The sequence below is a fragment of the Gracilinanus agilis genome, chromosome 4, assembly GCF_016433145.1.
Source record: "Gracilinanus agilis isolate LMUSP501 chromosome 4, AgileGrace, whole genome shotgun sequence".
Classification (NCBI taxonomy): Eukaryota; Metazoa; Chordata; class Mammalia; order Didelphimorphia; family Didelphidae; genus Gracilinanus; species Gracilinanus agilis.
Genome location: NC_058133.1, coordinates 293,814,228 through 293,841,562, shown reverse-complemented (window position 1 = coordinate 293,841,562; position 27,335 = coordinate 293,814,228). Strand labels below are relative to the sequence as shown.

Here is a 27,335-nt window from a genome sequence, read left to right as displayed (position 1 = left end):
CTCTCTCTCTCTCTCTCTCTCGTTTCTCTGTAGATACACACAAACACATACCCATTTAGATATTTATAATATATATATACATATATATATTACACATGCATATATGGACTTATACAAAGATGTTATATATACACATTTGCACATGTGTATTTATGTATGTACTCCTTAACTTACTGGTGGGTTGTGTTTCAGAATATGTTTGTGAGCTGTTTGAAGGTTAGAACACATTTCTCCAAAGAAACATAAATGCTGCTTAAGTACCCTGTCTAGTCCACAAATATCTACTGAATTTCCTGTAAGAGCGAAAGGAACTGAATGTTAGCTTAGTTCCCCTCCAATGAATATCTTTTTTGATATTGATAATGAATCACTTTTGCTACTCTTGTGACTTAACCTGCCTAAGCCTCAGTTTCCTAAGATATATACTGAGGGATTTGGACCAGTTGACCTCTAAGGTTTGGCTTTAGATTTATGATGTTATAATGTTACCAAATGAAGCAATAATTCAGAATATAAAATCTATATTGCTGATATACAAATCCATCTCTTTGTATACTATTTCTAAATAAGATGGGTTTTTTAATCATTTCTAAAAACCTCAAAGACTAAAAATAACTAGATTATATCTGATTTATGTCATGAATTAAATGAAGAACTTCCTCTGTTTCATGTGAATGATGGTGCTAAGTATTTATAATGAATGATTTGACCACATTAAAATGTACATGGGAACCACATTTGCTTTATGATTTGGCAGCCAAAAATTTTATAGTGCTTATGCTGGAAAGGCAGAAGCTCTGAAAAAAGACATTTAAGCTTATTAAATACAGTTGATGGCAGCCTGATTATTCTGGCAGAGCTACAAAGGTTAAAACTTCTGCAGCTCATATTGAGAACAATCACTGCATTGTGTTTAAATATTATTATTCTGATTCCAAATGCAGCTATATTTGGTTATGAGTTTGAGATGGTAATTGGTCAGAAGACCAGGAAATTATTCAATGATTAAACTAACTTACTTTAAAATAACAAAATCATTTTTTTACTTGACTACCATCCACATAGTTTTAGCTGTCTAATTTATGACATTAGAATTATTGCAATGGACCAAAAAGTTAAAACTGGTTATTTTTATCCATGTTCCTTGTTTAGGAATTAACTTAGGTCTTAATTTGACCTAATCAATGAAGGAAGGTGTATATATATATATATATATATATATATATGTATATATGTACAGGTAATTGTTTATATGTATATATGTATGTGTATATATATATAAATAATACAGAAATTATGTATTTCAAGAAATAATAAGAAACAAGGGTGAAAAAGTGGGCATCAATAGGACCCTAACAGTAAGGTTCATTTTTCAGAAATCAGGATTTTCCTCTAGTAAGTCCTCCACACAGATACACAGCTATGAACCATTCTAAATGATGAATTACACTTTCAAAGACTATTGCTTACAAGAGTCCCTTATTCCCCATGTTTCTAGCTCCCTCAGCCATGGAATTCTTTATTATCTAATAATTTAAATGTCTCATGCTTCACTACTTAGAAGTTATCTGAGTTTACTAGTTTGGGTATATACTCTGCCAACATAGCTTACTACCACTCCATATCTCAGGGATAACTTCCCCATTCCACCCCTACTTTTTTAGCTCCCTTTTATGTGCTGTTTTCACTTATTAGATTGTAAGCTTCTTGGGACAATTAGGAGTCTCAGTGGATAGAGTGCCAGGTCTAGAGTCAGGAGGACCTGGGTTCAAATCTTATCTCAAAGCACTTCCTATATGTGACCCTGGGCAAGTCATCAAACCCCAATTTCCTAGCCTTTAGCACTCTTTGGCCTTGGAACTGATATTTATATTGATCCTAAGATAGAAGAAAAAGGTTTAAAAAAAGAATATAAGTTTCTTAAAAGCACAGGTCAGTCTCTCTTTTTGCTTGTATTTGCATTTTCATTGCATAGCAGAGTGCCTGGCACATTGTAAGCAATTAAAAGAAAGTGCTGTCTGTCTCTTTCCTCTCCTCTTTCTTTCTCTCACTTTCTTAAGAGATGATTTTAGAAAGCAAATTCCTCCAGAGTAGGAATTGTTTCATTCTCTTTGTCTCCTTAATATCTAGCATAGTGCCTGGAACATTTCAGGTATTTAATAAATGTTTGGTGATTGACTGCTTTTCATGAGTTGCCATGGCCAAGAAATCAATTACCTGGTGGCAGCCTTCTGATAATGAGCCTATTCATAACCATTTTTATTCCAACAGTGGACACAGACTGTCACCAAGTCTCTACCTTTCACTTTCAGACTGCCATGCTTTTTGAATCCTCAATTTCTTCCAGGCTATAGCCAAGCATTGACATAAGATTTTTGTATTCAGCCAGATAGACAGACAGACAGACAGACAGACAGACAGACAGACAGACAGATAGATAGATAGATAGATAGATAGAATGAGCATTTATTAAGCAAACACTCAGGTACTTAATATGTGTGAGGCACTGTCTTAATAGGGCCCCTCATATTACATTTTAATTCCCCAAATTGCTAGAAAGATTCTAAGTATTTATCATTATAACTATTATAATTAAGGCAAATGAAAATGATGATGGTCTTATTCACATTTGTGTTAGTTTACTCCCATACTTTGTTATAGCTAGTGACACCTTTCTAATCTATTATCTAATAACTTAAATGTCTCATGCTTTGATACTTAGAAGATCTTTGAGTTTTTTAGGGAGTGTATATCTTTTACCAACACAGCTTACAACCCAACATTGTCCATTATAACGAGAATCCTTTACATGACTTAGTTACTGCAGCTCCCATTGGTACTCCATGAATTTCTTTCAAGCAAATTTTATATTCTGCCACAATTCATTAGATAGTTCAGGGATTTCATCATCCTTGGCACCAGTCACAATGACTAGGTCTTTGTGGATAAAGAAGAAGCACACAAAAGACTCGCCATCTGTATAGGTAAGTGAAGACTTTATAGTTAAATCTTTCATTTGCTTTTTTGTTCTTCAAATATTTGTTGTAGTGTTTTTCTTTTAGTCCAAACTATTCATTGTCATCTCTCCCCTTAGGGAAGAAGTGTAACATGCTTAGGACATTGGTTCTTGGATCCCACTACTATGTTTGTTTCATTCGTTTCCTAAAGCTTTTAAAAATTCCTATTGAGCCACAAGTTTATGCCTGTCTTTATGGTGTAATGTTAGCTGCTTAGAGAGAGTATTTAGGTCTCCCAGTTTTAATCATGCTTTGCTCCAGGGGTGAAGTCAATGCTTTTTCCTAATAGTCTTTTCTTTCGTTCTGTCAGTTTGCCATATGTTGTTTTTATACAGGAGGAAGACATGGATGTAATTACTAGGAAGGTAGATATTGATTGTGTGTGGCAGCTCCCTAATTTTTGACCACCCACGTCTACTCTCTAGTAATTTGGTGGCTTTACTTGGTCACTTAGTCATTGATTTGGGACAAAAAACCTAGTTTGTAAGTGAGGACTCCTAAATATACTTATCTTTTTTAAAATTAGAAATTGTTTCCCCTTTTTTTGCAAATAAATAAAACTTTTTCTTAATCCTACTTTAGGTGCAAAGAATGCTATAGCTGCATCTTCTAATAGTAGCTGGATCAAAGGACAGATAATCTTTTAAAGCCCTTTGGGCATAATTCCAAATTGCAGATTAATTCACAATTCTACCAGCACTGTATTAGTGTCCCAATTTTGCAATATCCATTCCAACATTTATCATTTTCCTTTTCTGCCATATTGACTGGTCTGCTAGGTGTGAGGTAGTACCTGAGAGTTATTTTTATTTGCATTTTTCTAATCAGGAGTGATTTAGAACACTTTTCACGTGATTATTAATAGTTTTGATTTCTTCATCTGAGAACTGCCTATTCATATCTCTTGACCATTTTTTTGTTTTTGACCATGAATTTGTTGATTGGGGAATAGCTTGATTTTTTGTAAATTTGACTTAGTTCCTTATATATCTGGGAAATTAAACCTTTGCCAGAGAGTTTTGTTATAAAAATGTTCTCCCAAAGTTTATCATTTGGGGAATGGCTTGATTTTTTTGTACAATTGATTTGTCTTCTTATATATTTGAGTAATTAAACCTTTGTTAGAGTTTTTTGTTATAAAGATTTTTTCCCCAATGTGTTGCTTTCCTTCTAATTTTGGTTACATTGGTTTTGTTTGTGCAAAACCTTTTTAATTTGATGTAACCTAAATCTTTCATTTCTACATTTTGTAATGTTCTATATCTCTTGCTTGGCTTTAAATTCCTTCCTTTCCTACAGTTCTGACAGGTATACTATTCTATATTCTAATTTATTCATGATTTTATTCCCTAAATTTACCCATTTTGTATTTACCTTGGAATAGGGTGTTCCATTTTATTTATAAATGGAACTTATAGATTAAATTTATATCGCCTTTTGTCCAAAATTCTTATCCATAATCTCTGAATGTTGGTTGATAAAACTTGCAGTCCTATAATTATGACTCTGATTCTTTCCTAGTATTTGTTAATGATATAACTTCTGAAATTACTTAGATCCATTAGTGATTCTAAGATTTTTTTAATGGAGCTACCGTCTCAAGTGACATTGATGACAACTTCTCTTCTTTACCTTGCTGTTCTGTTCAAGTCTTATATACTTATATCTCATCCTAAATAGGATGTCCTACGAACCTGCTGGGAAACTTCCTCTAAGTTCCTTTGCGTTACTTATAGCTTGGTACCTGGTCTGCATATTTGTAGGCTTATATCTCCCGTGTTATATTTTAATACCACTTCTTGTGAATGATTATTGTTGATAATGTACTATAACCTATTTATACATTCTTTGTTTCTGCCTATTGCCACTCAATTATTAATTCTGGGAGATTAGAGTGTTCAATGTTTCTCACCTGTATAATGGAGCTGGAATACTATTTGTATTAAAAATATGGATTTTTGTCTTAGGAAGATGCTTTGGTTGGTGAAAAACAGAACAGTTTTTCAAGTGCAATCCAATTGAATCTCCTTATTTTATTTTGTCCTCATCCAAGAGCACTGGCTATCTCTACCATGTCCTTAAGATATATATTTATATATACACATATGCATACATAAATATACACATGTGTTTATCATTACACATGTATATATGTGTACATATACACATATATAGATTTATTGTCATTGAGTCGTTTTTCACTAGTATCTGGCTCTTCATGACTCAATTTGGGATTTTTTGGGGAAAGATACTGGAATGGTTTGCCATTTGCTTCTCTAGCTTATTTGACAGATGAGGAAACTGAAGCAAATTCAGTGTCCATTGTTTGAATTACAGCTGAACAAATTTTATATATTATAAGGAAATATTATTGTACCCCAAGAACAATTTAAACAATTAATTTGAACATTTTGAATGATTGAGAAGATATAATTACTCATATGAAGTGGTATAGGGCAAAGAAAACAGAACCAAAAAAACCTCTGCATATTTTATATACCCATATATATTTATATATGTATATACACATATAATAATATAATGCAAATGTAAACAATACTCAAAGGCAGCAGAATGCCAATCAATTGGAATGAACAATCTTTTTTTTAGAAGATTGAAGATAAGCTCACATTCTTTCTCTTAGAGAGATGAGGGACTATAAACAATATCAGATATGGAAGCTTTCTTATTTGATTTTGCTTAACTTCGTAGCAAAGGAAAGATGGTTCAGTGTGGAGGACTGGTATGTATATCAGGAAATAACTGATATAGAACAAAAAACATCAAAAAATCTCATAGAGGAGAACACTATAAGTTCGTGAGCAGTATTACTTCTATAAAGCAATGAGGAATAGTGGAGGGGAAAAACAGTTTATAAAAACCTTGACAAGAGACACCATTAAGCCAGCCTTTCCAAAGAACATTTAATGTTAAAACTGGAAGAACAGGCCGGCAAAAAATGGAAAAGATTTGTTGAAATTTCTGTAACAAATTATTTTCCTCACCATGGATATGGAGCCACCACATTTGGGTCCTAAAATCACAGTGCTGTTTGAAAAAATAAATGACAATTAAGTAAACAAAGTTGGGAGGAACAGCTGGAGCAGACAATGCACACATACCAAGGAGGTCCATGCTTTAGGCTACTCAATTCTAAGGACATCACACCAAGGGATTTATTTTCAAGATATTTGGAAAGGAAAGTTTATCAAATTCTTTGAGGAAAAATCATGATGTTTGTTGTTGTTTTTTAATGATGAAGAAAACATCACAGAATCATAGAATTTGAGAATTGTAAAGAACAGAGGCTATTTAGTCTAACTCATCCAGCCATTTTTAATTTTTACCAATTGCTCTTGGCTTAAGCCCTTTCAGGCCAAAAAGGACTAGTCTAATCACTCCTCAACATGCCTGTTCTTCCAAGAGCTTGGAGTCAGCTATTACGACTCCACCAAATCTTTTCTTTAGGTTGAATAAGCCCAGTTCCTTTTATATATTTTCAGTATTCATTGCCCGTCTCCTTCTTGATCACCTTTCTCTGTGAACATTTTCTATTTTATCAATATTCTTCTTAAGCCAAGGTACACAGAACTGAGCATGATACTCCAGAGTAGGTCTGACAATGCCAGCATATAGACTATCACATCTTGATTCTTGGAAGTTATACACTTCTTAATGCAACCCAACCTCCCATTCGCTTTTTTGATTGTTACATCATGATAATGAGACGATGCCCAAGGCCCCTAAAATTCAAAGATACTTTTAAAGAAGAATTGAAATCTATCTATGCTGCTCACTTGTTATACTTGTGAAAATGATTTTTGTATCCAAGTGCAAAATCAACTCTACTCCTACCGATTTTCATCTTCTTATATTCAGCCTGATGCTTTAGCATGTTAAGAACTTTTTGGATCCTGACCCTGTTATTCATGATGTTAGCTATTCTCCCACTCATTGACCCCATAGCTTCTATATCTTAATCCAATTTTTTGATAAAATGTTAAACAATGAAGAACCGAGTATATATCCTGAAAGAACTCCACTAGAGACCTGCCAGGTTAAAGCTGAGCCGTCAACAATTATTGTTTGAGTCTGCCCATCCAAGTTCTATGTCCATCAGATTGTTCAATCCACAGGTCTACATAAGTCTTCTCTAAAAGAATATACTTCTTGATAATCTGTAAATACTGGCTCTGCTGGCTATTCTACATATCTTTAAAGAATCATCAGAATTTGTATATGCATTAAGGGCTTCTTTGATGAAAATATAGGAATGAAAAAGGCAAGCTTTTTAAAATGATATTCTACAACAGAACATATTTTAAAAGTCTTACAGTTGAATTAAAGGTGAAAAAAATACAGACTACCTCAGAATATTTTTGTTGATAACAGCAAAATGCTGACTTAAATATACTCCTCCAAAAATATGGTCCCCATGCCTTTGTTAGCATTATGCAAGATTCGTGTAAAGTTGCAGCAAAAGAGATAACTTAATTCAATTATCAGTGGAATAGCAATGTGACATGATACACTCAATAGACAGCATCATAAAGAAACTGAAAAATTCACAAATAATTCTTGTCAACTTGGAAGAACACAGAACTCCTAGTGTAGTCATAAAAACCAAGTCTTTATTAAGGAAAGAGAGAGGTCATATAATAATTGGCCACTACACAGAGCCAAGTGCCAAATACTAAACAGAGTCGGAACCCTGGGGCTCTGGGGATAGTATCTCTGGGAGGATAATATGCTAGAAGATTCTCCAAAGAACAATAGAACTTGGGGAACTTATCTACCATTTGGGGAACTAAGGACAGGGAAGTATGATTGATTGGCATTACCATGGCTACAAGGAAATGAGAAGTCCAAGACAAAGGAAGAGGCTGATGCTTTATGATGGACACAAAAGGGAAAGGTCCAGCCAAGAGCTGGGCTCCCTGGGAGAGGACTTTGATACAAGAGGAGAAACTACTAGGGCAAAAAGGTTATTTAACATTTGATTTGGTCTGCTAGTCCCACCAGAACTGGGACCATTAAGTACTTTAAGGTCTATTGTTCAGTTTGAAATGGGTGAGACAGGCACTTCCCATGAGGTGAATCTCATGGGACAGGGGCAAATTCAGGATTCCCCAAAAACCTAGTTGACATTCTTTACCTATAACATTGAATTGCTTGGTGTCAAAAAAGGTTCAAGTTGAATATGTTAATATAGTTTTTACAAACCTGCAAAAAGCAGGGTTGAACTTGCAAATATACCGATTTAGAATTCCACTTCCTCTTTGTTTTTCTTTTCATAGTCAAAGAATTATTGTTAAATATTGAAATGACTAAAGAAAAAAGTGAAGTCTGGTTATTATCACCACTGTTCAGATTATATATCATGGCCTAAGAAATCTGGAATGATTGATTTATGTCTTATTTAGCTGAACAGATATGGTTTCCTCCATTGGAATTCTGTAAATGTTTTCACTGCTTTGAAAGGACCATATGAATAACTCCTATCTGCTATTGTCAGTCTCACATATTGGAAGTTTATTTGACTTTACTCCCATATGTGAGTAGCTATTTAGGAATGCAATTTTATATCCTTCACTCATAGAAAAACAAATATGCTTTCTTAATCAAGAACTTTGAATTCTCAACAAATACCAATATCAAGTCCTTTTCCAGTGCAAATTGTTTTCTGGTTTTAAATGATTTTTAAAGTATGAAATTACATTTCATTCCTAAAATGCCTGATTTCATTGTGTTTGACATCTGCACATTGTCTGGAACTGTGATTTCATGTTTGTAGGGACATTCACAATTTGGAATCTTTCTTATTTTGAACAAATTGCTAATTTGACTGTAACAGAAAATGAAATAGTAGCAGATGGAAATCTAAATAGTTCATGTTTATTCTGCTTATTATAAAGGAGTTTCTACTTGTATGGGGAAAACTAAAAGTTTGATCTGAAAGGATTACTTCAAATGAAGCCTATGGATAGAGGGACTTTTTTAAGTCAGAAAGATCTATATTCTGGGGCCTTCCTACCACAGATAATTGTGCCTAAGGGCCAGAAACTTTTCTCTTAGTACCTTAGGTGACCGATAAAATTCTAAATGTGGCAAAGCTTTTGTGAAAAATTTGACTGCTAAATTGGAGCTTGAAGTAGACAGGCCTTGTTTTAGTTAAGTAAGAGTTTGACTGTTTAACATCGCTCTTTATTTTTGTCATCTACAATATTGTGGGTTTAGAAAGCTTTTGGCAAGATTAAGAGTACTTTTGGTATTATAGCAAAAAAGCAAATAGAAAATCTGTTTTAAAGAAAGGATTGGATACACTGTATACATACCATTTAAATTAACAATTTCTTAGGAGCCATATGAGTAAGTGTGGTTGGGAGGTGGATATTTCTCTTCCCTGAAAATCACTAGGAAGGAAGTTTAATAGGAATGAAAAAATAAAAGAGAACTAGAGGTTTTAATGGTTGTCAGATCTTTTGTAGAGTTATCAGAGTGAGAGGAAGGGCCTTATTTCACCTAAACCTTGTGAATTTGCTAGTACCTGACACAGGTATTACATAAAATAAGTGCTTAATAAATACTTGCTTTGTTGTGTTATTGTATTGTACCGCACGCTATTTCAGGAAGTTGCAAAGGCTCAGAATTTTTAAAAAATGCCAAGTTGTTTAATGGATAGTGAAATAAACCATATGAGAAATGATTTCAAACAATTTAGCAAAGGTATGGTAGGATGAAGGACAACTTTGTTGACAATGTGTCAATGTATACACTTGGATTGATTTTCATTGGAAAAAAAAAAGAATCATTCCCATATAAAGCTTGCTGACTACATCACCCATAAAGGTAGTTAAGATATGGAATGAGGGGCCATAGTATACTGTGGTGTCTCTTCTAAAAGAATTTTAAAATCATATCAGTTATTTATTTGATTAAAATATATTAGGTGAGAGACAGTTAGCATAGTAGAGTGGAGCGAGAACTGGGCTTGGCATCAGAATTCTCTGGTCTGCCCCTTAAACATTTTGGCTGTGTGACCTAGGGCAAGACACATACCCTATCAGTACACTAGGCAACTCTCTATGATTGTAAATTGCAGAACAGGACCCATTTGGCATCAGTAGAGTGGAATTCCCAATCGTTACCTACACTAGTGACAACACAGATCCAGAACAAATATACCCAAGGGTATTTGTATATACATGTATACACATATATAATCAGTGGGCAGTATTTATTGAGCATTCACTGTACGTAGAACACTATACCATGTAATATGAGAAACACATGAAGTGATCTCTATACTCAAGAAATTTATAATTTAGCTTAGGGAGATTTAAAAAAATCCACATAAATGAAGTATACAAGACAACATAGAAATGTGTAAAATATATCACATAAAATATATGTGTATATAGCCAGTAACCAAGTAAATGGAATATTCATATCTGTTTGTTTTAATTATTGAAGGCTTATGGGAGAAAGTGAATATTGAGAAGAACTTAAAAAAAGACAGGGAGTTAGAGAAGAAAGGAAAATATTTGGTTGTAAGGTAATGGAAAATCGGTAGGGGTAACAAAATTTATGAGGAGAGAAAGCAAATTTCATTAATTGTAGCAGATTAATTATAGCATTTTCAGTCTGCATTGTAGAGAATGGAGAAATTAGGTCGATGGGTTATTTTAGTAGATGGTCATTGTCCTTTGTACTCTTGAATACCAAAATGACACCACAATGCTGGGGTTAACATACACTGTGTCTGGTTGTGGCAGATCAGACAAGTGCAAGTTTAGGAGGCTCTACCACAAGTCAGAACATTTGGGATAGAGATGTCTCTAAAAATTGTACATGTTGTATTTCTTTTGAACTGCTGCAATTCTGCTTTACTCATTGAGCACAGTGCCTTCTTTGATTTACATGCTGCATGGTCCTGTGCCAATGTCTCCCATGTCATACAATAAATTGCAAAGTTCTTCAGAGAGATCTTGAGTGTCCTTGTATCTTCCGACCTTTGTAAGAGTGCTTAGATTATGTGAGTTCTCCCTTAAAACAGTCTTTAGGCAAACATACATTTGGAATTTGAAAAATTTGGCCAGCCTAACTCTATGCTGTAGATTTTGAATGCTTGGCAGTTGGTTTGAGAAAGGAACACAGTTTCTAGTCTCTTATCTTGCCAGATAATCTTCAGAATCTTCCAAAGATAATTCAAATGAAAGTGTTTCAAGTTCCTGGCATGGCACTGGTAGACTGTCCAAGGTTCACAGGCATACAATGGCAAATCCAGGACAATGGTTCTGTAGACCCTTAGTTTGATAGGCAGCCTAATATCTCCTCTCTCTCACACTTTCCTTTGGAGCTTTCCAAACATGGATCTTACTCTGGCAATGCGTGTATCAACCTCACATTGCTCTGTACATCTTTGGAAAGTATACTGCCAAGGTAAGGGAACTTATACACAGCATGGAAAATTTCTCCATTTCTGTAATCAAAGGTTCCATGTATGAATGGTGTCATGCTAATTGGTTGAGAACCTTTGTTTTGTTTGGTGTTAATTATCAGGCCAAAATTAGCACAAGTGGTGGAGAATTGATCCATACTCTGTTGCATCTTAGTCTCAGGAAAACACTGAGTGCACAACCATCCAAGAATAAAACATGCACCAACTCTCCCTCCACTTTAGTCTTTGCTAATAGCCTTTCTAAGCTAAATAACTTACTGTCAGTGCAGTAGCTGACCTTGATGTTGTTTTTGTCTTAGGTGTTTGACAACATCACCGAAAACATCATGCTAAAAACATGGAAGTGAAGGCAGCTAAATGGCTCAGTGGAGAGAGTCAGGGCTGGAGATAGGAGGTCCTGCTTTCATATTTGACCTCAGACACTTCCTAGCTCTGTGATCCTAGGCAAGTAACTTAATAACAATTGCTTAGCCCTTACTACTCTTCTGCCTTGGAACTGACACTTAATAACAATTTTTTAGATGAAGGTAAAGGTTTTGAAAAAATAAAAAATAAAATGCATGAGAGCAAAAATGTAGTCCTGCTTTACTGCATGGATGACTTTGAAAAGGTGGACAGAAGCATTTTAATTTGCTCTGACATACAGTTGTCATCTGCAAAATAAGAGAAATATGATAAAAATTAGCCTTTTTTTAGAAAAAAGAGGATGCATATTCGTAGTGGGAGAGAAAGACAAAAGTGGATATGATGGAATTTAAAACCAAGAGAAGAGAGAAGAAAAGAGAAATTGCCCACAATAAATTCAAATTATACAACCTGGACAATTTGAATACCATATTTTTAATGTGATTATAATTATAATTATTAATGTGATTATTAAAATTAAACTAATGTTTTAGATATTTGTGAAATGGTATAGAATGGAAGAAATGCCATGCAACTGGAAATTGGCAAATATCCTTATTTTCAAAAAGGTGGAAAAAATTCTGTACATGATTGAAGGGGGAGTTTTTAAAGCACATCCAGAGTAGTGATCTCTAGAAGCTAAGGGAGAAAATAACATAGACTAAATGTATTTCTTTGGGTGTGGGTACTAAGCATAATAACCTAATATTCCAATGTCTTTGTGATATCATCAGTTTGGATAATCCCTCCAGAAATGCAAAATACGCCATCCATAGCTTTCTATAAGCTCTTTGCTGAGATACATCCAACATGATAGTGGCATTCCTTGTGATACCAGTATTAAGAGGGAATTTCCCTTTGACTTGATTCATGATTTGATGAACATGATTGAATAGAATTGAGACTAATAGCTGGATATAAGTGGAAGTCCATCATTAAGTCATTTTAAAGAAAAATTTTTACCATCTCTCATATTGGTTCCTTTAACATATATAAGCATACTTAACTTTAGATTAACCCAGTGTATAAAAACCCTAGATTTCTTCCAAATAAATTCAGAGATGACTTCATTTGCTTTTTAAAAAAGCATTTACAACAAGGCTCCATAAACTAGTAAGATCATCTTGATTATTTAAAGTGTAATTGCATTTAAAATTATTTGGCTAATCCTCATGTTTTCAGAAACAAATCCATTGGGAAAAGTAATAAAATTCTAGGCAATCGTATATGGGAACAACATTGATTAATATTAAGATAGGAATTTCCCCCCACATACATTGTTTTCATTTTTTTTGAAAATTTGATAGCTAATTTATGAGAATGTTTAACTATTTGAATTCTAGTCAGTCATGTTCTTATATCTCTATCTGATTTGAGGAAAATCATCTCATTATTTTATGTTTTCAGAAACATCTAATACCCCAGGAAATATTGCCATGTACTTGAGTCAAGTCACAGAGACAATTCATTCCACTTAATGAAATGCAAACTCTTAGAGCTTCTATAAAGATATTATTAAAGTACAGCATTGATTTCTAAAGAAATAATTTGGGCTTTGTCCAACAGCAAGAATGTGAGCAAAGTATGAGTCGTATTCTGTGCACTAGTAAGTTATGCAGACATAAACATTGAGGCAGAATTCAGTCTATAAAGGTCATACGAGTGAGTCATACACTAGGGAACCAGGAATGAATACTTTGTAATACTGCTATTTGAATGCTAGCCTACATTTATTTCATGGATAGTTAAAGACTTTTGTCGAATAATAGGCAAAACATTTAGAATCTTGACCTAAATTTCATAGGAGAGGATTGTGTGTGTGTGCGCGCGCGCGTGTGTGTGTGTGTGTGTGTCTGTGTGTGTGTATCCCCATATGAGGAAAGAGGTTGAAAGAACCATTTGTTTCTTTGGAACTGGCAGGTGTGGAGTGAACAGAGTTTGGCAAGGTATAGATGGGAATTTTTATTTTTCTATTACTATTGTTTGGGATCTTTATGAAATATATAGTTTGTCTCTTAAAGGAAAGTTAATACTGTAATTTTTAGTCACATGTACATTCTTGATATGTCTAAAGTGAACTTTTAAATAGTTGAAAAATAGGACAGATTATCCTGTGTTTCTCTATTTTCATCATTAGTGACAGTGAAGCCACTACATTTGGAATCTAACATCTTCTATCCCAATGTATATGAGAAACTAGGCTTGTCACTAATAATGATGAAGATGAGAAAAGCAGCTAGGCTAAATACACACAGAAGAAAGCCATGTTGGAATTGACATCATTTTGAAAGCTTAGACAATATTGAGTTACACTCTTTCATTTGACCATCTGTATGTAATCCACCATCATATAAATTAGAGATTTAAAGAAAGGAGTCATCTCTACCAATTCCCAGCCCTATCCTTTTCCCACACTGCCTCTCAGGTGACTATGAAAAATTTTAATGTGCTAAAAATTTCTTACTGGAAAATAATTCTTCCTTCAACTAGACCATTCTTACACTTCTAAAAATAATCTTAAGATGTATGCAAAAATGCCTTACTCCATAACTAGACATATATTTTTTCTTCTTATACAGTCTTTATCAAAGCTTCCAGTATTTTCAGTATCATAATAATGATGTCTTCAATATAAAGAAATTTCACTAGTATGAAAAATTGCTAGTGAATTACTTTTTTATTTAAATTATTTTACATAAGAAAATTCTAGATTAATTTTCATGTGGACCAAACTTCTTAGACCACAGAAAAAGCTATGCATTAATTCTATGTGTCTTTTTTTAGATCTTCTCCATCATTATAACCCCCTTTTCCTTTTCTTTAACTGGACTAATCTAGAGTAAATATTGGAGCAATAAGCCTAGTAATTTCCTTATTAAAGATTTATTGCAAATACTTGTACTTTGCTTTCCTTTATGTCTGGAAACTACTATTTTTGGAAGTTACTTCTCTTTTTACTGAACTAACCACAAGAGGCCTATTATTCCTTTCATAGTGGTCTGCCATTCCATTAGTCCAAATTGAGAGAAAGTAAAGCACAAACCTTTAGATGTAGTGTATTGGTATATATTCATATATATTTCTAATTATAATTATAAAACCTCTAAAATTAGTAAGCATGCATGGTATTTCTTTTTTGTAAAACAACGCCTGTAGGGAGAATCTACATAAATTTTCTGAACAAAATTTATATGTTGAAATGCAAAAGTCTAGTTTTAATATTTAAAAGTAATCGTGCATTTTTAAAAATTGAATTATCACAGATAATACTCATTTCATTGGGAAACTATGGGCACTGGAAGCCAATAAGTGGGTACTGGGATATCTTTGAAAGATTGGGGAAAGGAAAGTGCGAAGAGGTAGTCAAAACAAAATGATCGAAACATCTGCAAACTAATTAGAAAATCTTCATAATTTCATTTTTCTGGTCACAGATAATTTTTCTCCAAATATAATATCCATAACAAAGAATTAAAATTAAACTTACTACTCTATTGTGAGACAATTAGTTCCATTATCAGTACCACTTTTTAGGAAGGACAGTGACAATGAAAAGTGAATTCAGCCTTAATTGTTTAAAATGAGTATAAATAGCTTCATATAATTTCTTTTTTTTTTTAAATTTTAACTTTTACCTTCAGGTTTAGAATCAATACTAAATATTGGTTCCAAAACAGAAGAGCAAGGAGAACTAGGCAATTGGGTTAAGTGACACAGCTAGGAAGTAAGACAGCTAAGAAGTATCTGAGGCCAGATTTGAACCAAGAACCTCCCATCTCTAGGTCTGGCTGTCTACTCACTGAACTATGTAGCTGCCTCTGATTTCTTCTGACCAATTGTCTGAACTATCTTGGATGAGAAGTTGAGCTAGTAATGTGACAAAAATTAAATGGACTCTCAGTCTTAATGAGTGTTTGGTAGCCACAAAATGTCCCAATGTCCTCCCTATAGAGAATTAATACAAACATTAGAAGAATCATATAAAAGAAGTCATGGACGAATTTCTGGTTGAATCACTGGATAAACGATTGATAAGCTCATAGATACATTGGTTATATTGGAATGTAAAAACATTCTCCATGTAAGGTTTTTGTTCAGTGACAAGAACTGAAGTATTAATCTTTTCATGATTCTTTCATTTTGTTTATTTCAACATGTTTTTATCAAATACCTAGCAAATGCAAGGATCTCCAACTTAAATGCATATTATGTGATTTAGAAGAGAAGGGGATTCTTTCGTGACTAAATTTACTAGATCATGAATTTAGAGCTGAATTGGACCTCAGAGGCCATCAGGTTTAGCTCCTTTGTTTTACAGATGAGGCAATTGAGTCCAGGAAAGTTGAAATAACTTACTTGAAGTTGCATGGGGAAGATGGAACAGAGACAATGCCCTTTCCCTGTGTCATACTGTCCTTTGAATAAATTTTGTAATCCCTGCCTAGGGATTACTGTGATAAAGTAGACTCTAAAAGAAACTATAGGTTGGCAGTAAGGTCAGTTACTCTTCACACAAATATTGCTCTTCCACAATAAACATTCTTTTCACTGAGCATAAAATGAAACACAGAAGAGAAAGACAAAAGTTCTTCTAAAATTTTCAGTTACTTAAACATAAATCTATCCAAACTGAAAATTAAATTGTAAACAATTTGGAAAACTCTTGTAAGGAATGATTTCTTATTTGGATAAATAAGATTCATTTTCAAATGAGTAATGTGAAATTGATGTCACAAATTTCTGTAAAAACAGTGGTGGAACAAAAAATGATATAAATCAAACTTCTGTAAATCAATAAAAGCTGAAAGACAATAGTTACTTGATAATTTTAAATTTATTTTTGGCATCTCTTCATTTCCTAGTAAATCTCCACACATCCCTACTCCAAAGAGCTAACAATAACAAAATCAGTTTTACAAAACTACCAACACATAAATCAACTTTAATAGCATATGCAGTGTTCCATATCTGTAGTGTCCCCCTTCCCTGCAAAGAAAAGAAGGAGGTTTATATTCATAGTTCTTTTAGGTTTTAGCATTATCATTATAATAACTGTTTTTAATTGTGCTTTTTATAGTTTATCATTTATATGGTTGTCCTCATTCTGTATCTTGTTTTCCTGAATTTGGTAATTTCATTTTATATCAATTTACACTAGTCTTCCCCATCTTCCTTTTTCTTCATATCCTTCACTGAGCATGAAAATTTTTATCAATTTCATATATTCAAATTTAGCCATTCTTCCATCAATAGGCTTTTTATTTGGCAAACAAAAAAATGATGTTGTGAATATTTTAGTGTACATTAAACCTTTCTATCTTTGACATATTGGGTTTATGCCCAACAATAGAATATATGGATGAAAGGATGTGCCTTTTTTAGTCTCTTTCTTCACATACTACCAAATTGTCAGTCAAGCAGAAAGGATTTATTAAGTGTCTGCTGTATAGTAGCCATTGTGCTAAATGCTAAAGAAAAAGAAAGACAAGATAATCATTGCTCTCAATAAGGTTATAATTTAATTAGGGACACAGCATGAAAACTATAATTAAAAGTAAGATGGAAACAACTAACAGAGGAAAGGATAAAGAATTAAGCAGGATCTAGGAAAGGTTTTATATAGAAGAATGTATTTTGAACTTCATTTTTTTATTTTTCTGGGTTATACATAGGTTATCATGCAAAACACATTTTTATATTGATCATTGTTGTGAGAGAATATTCATGAAACCAAAACCCCCAAAGAAAAAAAAGTATGCTTTGATCTGTTTTTTTCTGACTCAAATAGTTCTTTCTCTGCAGGTGGCTAGCATCCTTCATCTTAATCCTCCCAAATTGTCCATACGTTTTTCTAACTTTTTCTGAAATCATCCTGCTCATTGTTTCTTATAGGACAATAGTTTTCTATCACCATCATAAACCAAATTCCACACCTGATGGACATCTCCTCAATTTTAAGGAGATCTTTTGATTAGGACTTGGAGAAGGCCAGAAAATCAGCAGTCAAAATGAAAAGGGAGAAAACTCCAGAGATGGGGAAATGCCCCATTTGAAGATGGAGTGTCCATGGTGTTATAAAGGTTTCTTAACCCTTATTAATTATTGGTATAGAATGGTAATTCTGATAATTATGTCCTCTGTGGACAGGCTGTTGGATCTGACTGCTTGAGAAAATGGCTTCTCAGATCAGCCTAAGAATTCTGGCTCAGCCAGTTTTATAAAAACATTTTTTATTATGGTTAAAAAAATTTAAAAAACTAAGGAAAGGGATAGTAAAAGAAACTAGTGGAAAAGAAATTCTTATCATATATAAGTCCCTAAACTAAATTTTCTTGCTCCAACCACCCAAATCTGATCCACAGGGATCTTCTTCCCCACAACAGAGTTGAGGCTACCCACTCTTCTTATTCTATCTAAATCCCCAAAACTTTAATCTATCTATCCTATATAAATTATACACAAGAGAAATAAATTACTTCTCTGCTGTATAGATGTACAAACAACTTGAATCTCCACAACCTTCTCCACTCACCAAGCAAACCTGTTGGGCTTGCACAAATGTTTCACCAACAATCTCCTTCACTTATCAGACCTTGTAGATAAATATTTAATGTGAAAACATTGAGATTTTTTATATCTCAAAGTTCTTTGGACCTCCTTTTGGGACAGGGTTAGTCCACAGAATGCAAAGTCCTTTGGGTAACTGTCTCCCAAAGCACTCTGGAAAAATTCTCTCTTACTCATAAGTCCATCTAACATTCTATTCAGATTTTTAAAAGAAAACTAGCTTATAATTTCTTCTGCATCTATCAATAACTTATGGTACTTACTCTATTTCCTAATGAACTTTTTAATTAATACATAATTCTTAATTAATAAAAAATTCTCTACAATGATGAAGCTGATTGATAACCCTACTGATGATCTCTGCCTGCTTGCTTGTATTTCCACAAGTTTCCCAACATTAACTATTCTCATCTTTCGTCATCTTTGTCAATTGTTTGGTTGTGTGAAATTACACAATTTTTTACTATTTCCATGTTGCATCTGTTTTAACTAGAATTTCTAATAGACAACTTTATGATTGAGTTTAGTTCACACTGAATTGATTTGATTTTGAAATTTAATATTCCTCTGCAAAATGGTTTTAATGAAGTTTTGGGAACTTGAAATATTTCTTAGTTTTATATAGTGGCTGTTGGATATCAAATCATTAATTGGTTTCTAGAAAGAGTAAAGAATACAATGAGAGAATAATCTTTTTTGTCTTACAACCCATCAAAATATCCTGTTTTATGAACAAAGAGAACTTTTCCTTAAAAGAAAATATTAATTTTAACCTATTGTACTGAATTTTTTAATGAAAATTTAATATGCTCTTCATTTTATAATTAAATACTACAAATCTTTCCCCTTTTACTTACATGCCTTCAAAAGTTTCTTTGAATTTATAATTCGTTTGATAGTATTACTCTATCCTTATGGGATAGTGGGAAAAATATTTCATGGTTTTATAATTTTTTTTTATTCTTCTTTTGGACCCTGGTTGTCCTAGACCAGGAAGACAGTTGAAGTTGCTCTGTCTTTGGTTATGTAAAATTTGTTTTGGAGAGGTCTGAGAAGTTGGAAGAATCAGAGATGTTTAATTCTTCACTTTGCTGCTGATATGATCTGGAAGTCTCAATGAACCTAAATGAAGAACTGAGACGATTTAGTACAAATTTCTTTTTTTCATCTAGCTTTCATTTTGATTGCTAAACACATTTTACCACTCACAAATAATTGCTAGACCCCAAGTGGTGTTAATTTTTAATAATATACTTTCTTGCAAAATTGAATTTTTAAAATAGACTTTTATTTTAAAAATCATGAAATGAGGTAGAAATTTTGCCATTGGAATTTTATTTATGAAGCTGCCCCCACCACAAAACTATATTACCTAGAAAAGGGTGCATTTACTTTTATTTTTCCTAGGGAATACCTGGATTTCCTGGAAGTAGAGGATTAATTGGACAAAAGGTGAGTATTAATTAAATTTGAAAGATCTTGTCTGTCTACTTAGTAATATATTTGTAAAATTTATGAAATATATGTGTATTTTTATGCACACACATATGCATTTCATGAGATTAAATAAGTTATTTGTCAACTATTTTTGTTAACATAATTGCTAATTTTTTACCTTAATTTCAAAGACTTCTAGATAATATTTAATATAGTTCTTTGTCTATTTGTGTTTTCCCAAAGATCCTTACCACCCTAATGAATGATTTCCCACTCCTGATTTGTCTCTTTTCCTAGAATATTTTTATCACCTCATTCTTTTTATTAAAAAAAATGAATGCTAATTTACCTTTATTTTCCCTTGCCTACATTTTCTAAAATTCCCTCCTCCCCATTTTGCCCAACTCTTTACAATAAGAAACTAAAAGAAATGAATCATTGAATCACTGAATGAAAAGGCATTTATTAAGCACTTAGTATATACCAAGTATGCTTTTAAGTGTTGAGACAACAAATACAAAAGACAAGACAGTCCTGTGTTTTCAAGGGGCTTATATTCTAATTGAGGCAGAATGAGTGCAACTGTAAGAAGTTCAAGAAACAATGAAAGAGTTGATTAAATCATGTTCCAAAATTGGGGTGTGGGCAATGGGGGTTGAAAAGGTAGAAGATATAAGGGCTCTAGAGCAGCAGTAAGGGGACTGCTGTTGCTTAATGGCCAAACAGAGTGGTATGAATTTAAATATGATTACTTGGTCTTTACTGAAATGGATTTGGAGGGGCAGTTTACAATCAAGATGACTTAGCAACCCCCTCCTCCCAATTCTTTATTTTTATTTTTTCAAAGCATACATTTTTACAAAAAACCTTTATTTTTCTTTTTTGTGGTTTTTTTGTAAGATGGGTAACATTAAATTTTTAATAATATTTTATTTCCTCCTAATTACATATAAAACAATTTTTTAACATTCATTAAAAAAAATGAGTCTGGAAGTTTTTATCTCCTTCCCACTTTCTCTTTCCCTCCCTCCCACTCTTTAGATAGTGTGCATTTTGAAGTGGACCTAAGCCCTAGGAGACTCCATCTCCCAGGACTCTCTATTGCAACTTCCTCTGACACCTCCCACTTCCTTTGTGGGAGGTTTCAGAGGGAGAAAAAAAGAGGAGAGAAGCATGGGTTTTGGTACCTTTTTCCCCCTAACCTAGGTGGAAAGTTTAACTCCCTGCCTAGCTGTAGGAGATCTAACTCTTGGCTTTCCTAAACTTTCCCTACTTAACCCTAAGTAAACCTACCTAACTTTCCCTGGGGTCTAGCTTGATTTATATATTTTTAAATTTTTATTTATTTATTTATTTTTAAACCCTTACCTTCTGTCTTGGAATCAATACCGTGAATTGGTTGCAAGGCATAAAAGTGGTAAGGGCTAGGCAATGGGGGTTAAGTGACTTGCCCAGGGTCACAAAGCAAGGAAGTGTCTGAGGGCAGATTTGAACCCAGGACCTCCCATCTCTGGGCCTGACTCTCAATCCACTGAGCTACCTAGCTGCCCCCTCTAGCCTGATTTAATCTACTCCCTAGCCTACCTACAAAGAACCCTGGTCAATTTCCCTACTGCAAAGGGGCAGGGGAGAAGGGACCCTCCCCACCACCTTTCTTTCCTTCCTTTCCCTCCATTTTTCCCTACCTCAATGGTAAGCAATAAGAAATTCTTCCAGAATGGAAGTGAATGGAAGATACCTAAGTCCAAACATCATTTCATCATTTTATTATCCCCCCTTCCTGAGGCTAAGTGGATTAAAAAATATAAATTACTGGGAAAGATATCCACCAAAAGAAAAGTTCAGAATTATGTTCATTTAAGTTTTAAATTTGTTCTACATTTAATTTTAGGGAGAAATTGGGCCTCCTGGACCACAAGGAAAGAAAGGAGCACCTGGGTTAAATGTATGTTGATATAAATTTTAAAAAGTAATTGCTGTGAACACTGTTTAACAATGAAAGCTATAGGTAATTTAGGATGAAAGCATATTATTTAGATAATTATTTTTAAAAACATAATGCTGTAGAAAATATTTTTGTTATGCATAGAGACAAAATACAGCCATTTTATGACATATTTAACATAGAACTGACTCAGAAATATAAAACTGACTCAGATACTCAGAAAGTGTACCTTCTCTGTTTTCCTCACTACACCACACCTCTACCTCCATTCTCCCAATGTAGTCTTAAGTCTATCTTCTCAATGGACATAGCAAGAAGACCTAGAATGAATCTTAACCTTTTGAGATTTATTATATACGTTAGAACTTTCTTGATATCATGATAGACAAGGTATCCCAAAAGTCTATGTGTAACTTTAAGTATGAAGCTAAAAATGACACTAAAACTTCTAGGATACCTTGAATAAGTAGCTTGTAGGTTTTAGAGCTAGAAGGTCCCTCTAGAGATTATTCCGTTCAATCCTTTATTTTTGTTAACCAAACAAACTAAGGCCCAAAGAGATGAAGTTATGATCAAGTTGTGCCATTAATAAGTACCACAGCCATGTTTTAACATAAGGATGTATGACTTGAAATCTGATGAAATTTCCTCTAAATAGATAAAAGTAAGAGAAAGAAATATAAGAGAAAAAATATAATAAAATGACAAATTTTTGAACCACTGACTAGTAAATGAGCTCTGTTGGAATCGTATGTTTGCCACTGCCTGCAGAGGTTTGACTCTTTAGCCTTTAGCTATTCAGTGGTGGAAAGTATATTCTAACATCATGAAATATGCCTGTGTACGAATTAGGAAATTGTCTGCCAATGAGAAGACACAATTACAGAATTTCAGTGATTCCCAGACCTGGTTTTGATATTCTAAAGTGACATTTCAATGATCCCAAAGGACAAAATTAATTTTAATTAACTTGAATTTTTAAAATATAAACATACCCACCCACTATGTGGAATTGTTGCATGGTAGAGGGAGGAGTGGTGTGAGAAAGGGACAGGAAACAAGTAAATGATGATGATGTTACAATTCCCAGAAGGCTTTGTTAGGACAACTAATATGCCCATTTCCAGAAAGACTTAATAAAGGGCAGCTGTTTGGAAGCAGGTATGATGAATGGACCACTGTACTGACAATTAGAAGCCCTATCCTTCTAGTGCAATGGTTCCCAAACTTTTTTGGCCTGCCTCCCCCTTTCCAGAAAAAAAATATTGCTTAGCCCCCTAGAAATTAAATTTTTTTAAAATTTTAATAGCAATGAATAGGAAAGATAAATGCACCTGTGGCCATCACTGCCCCCCCCCCCCGGATCGCTGCAGCACCCACCAGGGGGCAGTGGCACCCACTTTGGGAATCACTGTTCTAGTGCCAGCTTCACCACTAACAGTGGCCTTGAGCTACTTCCCCTTTCAAACATTCCAAGACAACAATCTGTAAAATGAGGGGATTAAATAAAATTATCTTCCAAAATCCCTTGAAGCTTGAATATTCTGTGTTTATGCTCTGTTCATAGCCCTGCCTATAAAAGTGTAGCACTTAATCTTCTCAGCCCAATCTGTATAGGTAAATTGGAAACAAGAACTTCCTGAAATAAATGGATCAATTAATCAATTCACATTTATGAACTTCCTACTCCTTGCTAATTACTGTGCTAATTACAGGAATCAGTACTCAACAGCATTCATGGCTGAACGCTCAAAAAGAACTAATCCTGGCTTGCCAATCACGAACAATGAGTTTAGGTCAGATCTTCTAGTACCATGCTAAATTTTTTTTTTTAATTTTCTTTTGGAAGCACAACTTTCATTGTATTGCTGAAATTAATGAAAACTGCCATGGACATAAGCCTCCATAAAGATTCCTAAACTTATTGCTAAAAATGCTTGTTGATTTTAGCCTTTAAATTCTTTTCTCTGCAAATAAGAATCTCACTAAAACTGCTTATTTGTGAATTGTATAATTTATGACTTTTATTAATTTCATAAGCCTTAAAAAGGCATCAGATGGTCTACTCTCTGGAAAGTGTGAAGTTTTTGATGGAATTCATATATGAATGAATATCAATATATTTCCCCAAAAAAAGTCAACCCAATTTTTGGGTGGGGGGTATATTGTGAGAAAAATACTTTAAAATGGAATATGTCAAGTTCCGGTTAAGATGGCGGCAGAGTAAGGAGCAGCAGCTTGATCTCTCCTAACCTAAGCATACAGGACTCCTCATCGGGACATAAAAACGAATCCAGACAAACGAAGGGACCCCACAGCAGGGCGCAGCATTGAAGGTACGTGGAATCAGGGCATTTCCACCCTATAAAGGGGTGAAACATCTCTCACTAAAATGAAAGAGGAAGAAGCCCCTCCCCCACCCCCCACACTACGTACAGCTCAGAGGCCAGTGCACAAGAGTTAAAGCAGGTTTGGGGCACCCATTAAGTCACTGGCAGCTCCAGGGTTTGTTCTTGAGAGCAGCAAGACTTAGGACCCCACGAGGCTAAAGAACGCGCACAGACTTTCCTGAGCATCTGCTCGGGTGAAGGCAGTGCCCTAGGCACGGACAAGGATCTTGAGCGCAGGCTTGGATCTCGAGTGGGAAACCTGTGCAGAATGGAGCACAGCTATGGAAGCAGCGCCCTGAGACTGTTGAAGGAGACTCGGGGAGAGGGGCAGACCAGGGACGACCAGGAGGCTCGACCCCAAGAACAACGAGACCTGAGACCTCGGAAGCTTAGAGAGTACAGACAGACCCTAAGTGTGAGGATAAAGAGCAGAAGGCACTGGGCTAACAACAATGGCAAACCAAAATTGGGAAGCCCAGAAGAGAATGATTATCAAGAAGAACTCTGGAACACTCGACAACTTTTACATGGAGAAAATCCAGACAACAGAGGAGGACAAACAAGTAATCATATCCAAACCTTCCCAAAACAATGAAAACTGGTCACAAGCTATTGAAGAGTTCAAATCTGAGCTGTTGAGAAAGATGGAAGAGATCTGGCAAGAAAATAACAGTTTAAAAGGAAGACTTTTGCAATTGGAAAGTAAGGCTCAGAAATCAAATGAACTGATAAGCAAATTGAACACCAGAAATGACCAGATTGAAAAGGAAAACCAAAAGATCATAGCTGAAAACCAAAAGATTATAGCCGAAAACCAGTCCCTAAAGGCTAGAATTGAGCAATTAGAAGCTAATGATCTCTCAAGACAACAATAACAAATAAAACAAAGTCAAAAGACCGATAAAATAGAAGGAAACATGAAATATCTCAATGAGAAAGTGACAGACCAAGAAAACTGGTCTAGAAGAGACAATTTGAGAATCATTGGTCTTCCAGAAAAAACAGAAATTAATAGAAATTTGGACTCCATACTTAAAGAAATTATTCAGCAAAATTGCCCTGAAGTTCTACAACAAAAGGGCAATATAGACATTGAAAGGATCCATAGATCACCCTCTACACTATACCCAGAAAGGACAACACCCAGGAATATAATAGCCAAATTCAAGAGCTTTCAAGTAAGAGAAAAAATCTTACAAGAAGCCAGAAAGAGACAATTCAAATATCAAGGAGCACCAATCAGGATCACACAGGATCTGACAGCCTCCACGCTAAAAGACCGCAAGGCTTGGAATATGATATTCAGAAAGGCAAGAGAGCTGGGCTTTCAACCACAGATCAACTACCCATAGAAACTGACTATATACTTCCAGGGGAAAGTATGGGCATTTAACAAAATTGAAGATTTCCAACTATTTGCACAGAAAAGACCAGGACTAAATGGAAAGTTTGATATCCAACCACAAAAATCAAGAGAAACATGAAAAGGTAAATAAGAAACAGAGGTGAAAGAAAGAAAACTCATAATTTTTTAAATTTGACTCTTTAAGGGCTTTAATAAGATCTAATTATCTGTATTACTATGTGAAGAAATGCTATGTATAATTCTCTGTAGTGAACTCTATTCACTATTATAGTATTCACTATTATAGCAATCAGAATAAAAATTCATAGGGAGAGGACAGAATACTAAATGGTCTACGATGATATGGGGGGTGGTAAAAAGGGGGGTGAATAGTAGGAGACGCCAAGAGAAACTTGAGTGAATAATAGGATATTCTATTACACACAAAGAGGGCATGGGAAGGGGAGGGGACAAATACTATTATCAGAAGGAGAGGAAGATAACATTAAGAGGTAATATTTAAACCTTACTCTCAGTGTAATCAACCCGGAGAGGGAAGAATAGCTATATTATCCATCGGGATAAAAAACTCTATCTAACCCTACTGAGAAAGTCAGAAGGGATAAACCAAGGGGAGCAGAGGAGTGGAGAGGTCAAAAAAGGGAGGGGAGAAGAAGGGGGAGGGAATTCATTAGGCCTTTAAAAACAAAAAGAGGGAAAAATAAGGGAGGGGGTAGAAAGGGAAGTTAATCAAGGGAGAGGATAAGGGATAGTGGCTTAATAGCAAACCACTGGTTTAAAAGGAAATAGTGTAAGAAGAAGGAGTGGGACTAGGGGAGCATACAAAAATGTCAGTGAATGCACAACTGATAATTGTAACTCTGAATGTGAATGGGATGAACTCGCTCATAAAATGGAAGCAAATAGCAGAGTAGATCAGAAACCAAAATCCTACCATATGTTGTCTACAAGAAACACATATGAGGCAGGTAGACATATACAAGTTTAAGGTTAAGGGCTTGAGCAAAATCTTTTGGGCATCAAATGAGAAAAAGAAGGCAGGAGTGGCTATTATGATTTCTGACAAAGCCAGAGTAAAAATAGATATGATTAAAAAAGACAGGGAAGGTCATTACATCCTGATTAAAGGCAGTATAAACAATGAGGAAATAACAGTGCTCAATATGTATGCACCAAGTGGTATACCATCCAAATTCATAAAGGAGAAACTGGCAGAGCTCAAGAAGGAAATAGATAGTAAAACCATAATAGTGGGAGATCTAAATATTCCTCTTTCAGATCTAGATAAATCAAACCAAAAAATAAATAAGAAAGAGGTAAGAGAGGTGAATGAAGTCCTAGAAAAATTAGATTTAATTGATATGTGAAGAAAAATAAATAGGAACAAAAAGGAATACACCTTCTTTTTAGCTGCACATGGTACATTCATAAAGATTGACCATGTAATAGGGCATAGAAACATTGCAAACAAATGCAAAAGAACAGATATAATAAATGTAACCTCAGGTCATAATGCAATAAAAATAATAATTAGTAAGGGCACCTGGACAGGCAAATCAAAAACTCATTGGAAATTAAACAATATGACTATCCAAAACCAATTAGTCAAAGAAGAAATCATAGAAACAATCAACAATTTCATTGAAGAGAATGACAATGGTGAGACATCCTACCAAACTCTGTGGGATGCAGCCAAGGCAGTACTCAGGGGGAAATTTATATCCTTGAGTGCATATATTAACAAATT

The 27,335-nt window shown here is 34.3% G+C and overlaps 1 protein-coding gene across 1 annotated transcript in view; it reads left to right on the top strand.

Annotated features, from left to right (window-relative positions):
- COL21A1 (collagen type XXI alpha 1 chain) overlaps positions 1–27,335 on the top strand; it is a 139,204-nt gene that overhangs the window by 79,818 nt on the left and 32,051 nt on the right. The window contains exons 15-16 of the mRNA XM_044675352.1: positions 19,858–19,902; positions 21,779–21,832. Coding sequence (XP_044531287.1) covers positions 19,858–19,902; positions 21,779–21,832 — 99 coding nt within the window. The remainder of the gene's footprint in view (positions 1–19,857; positions 19,903–21,778; positions 21,833–27,335) is intronic.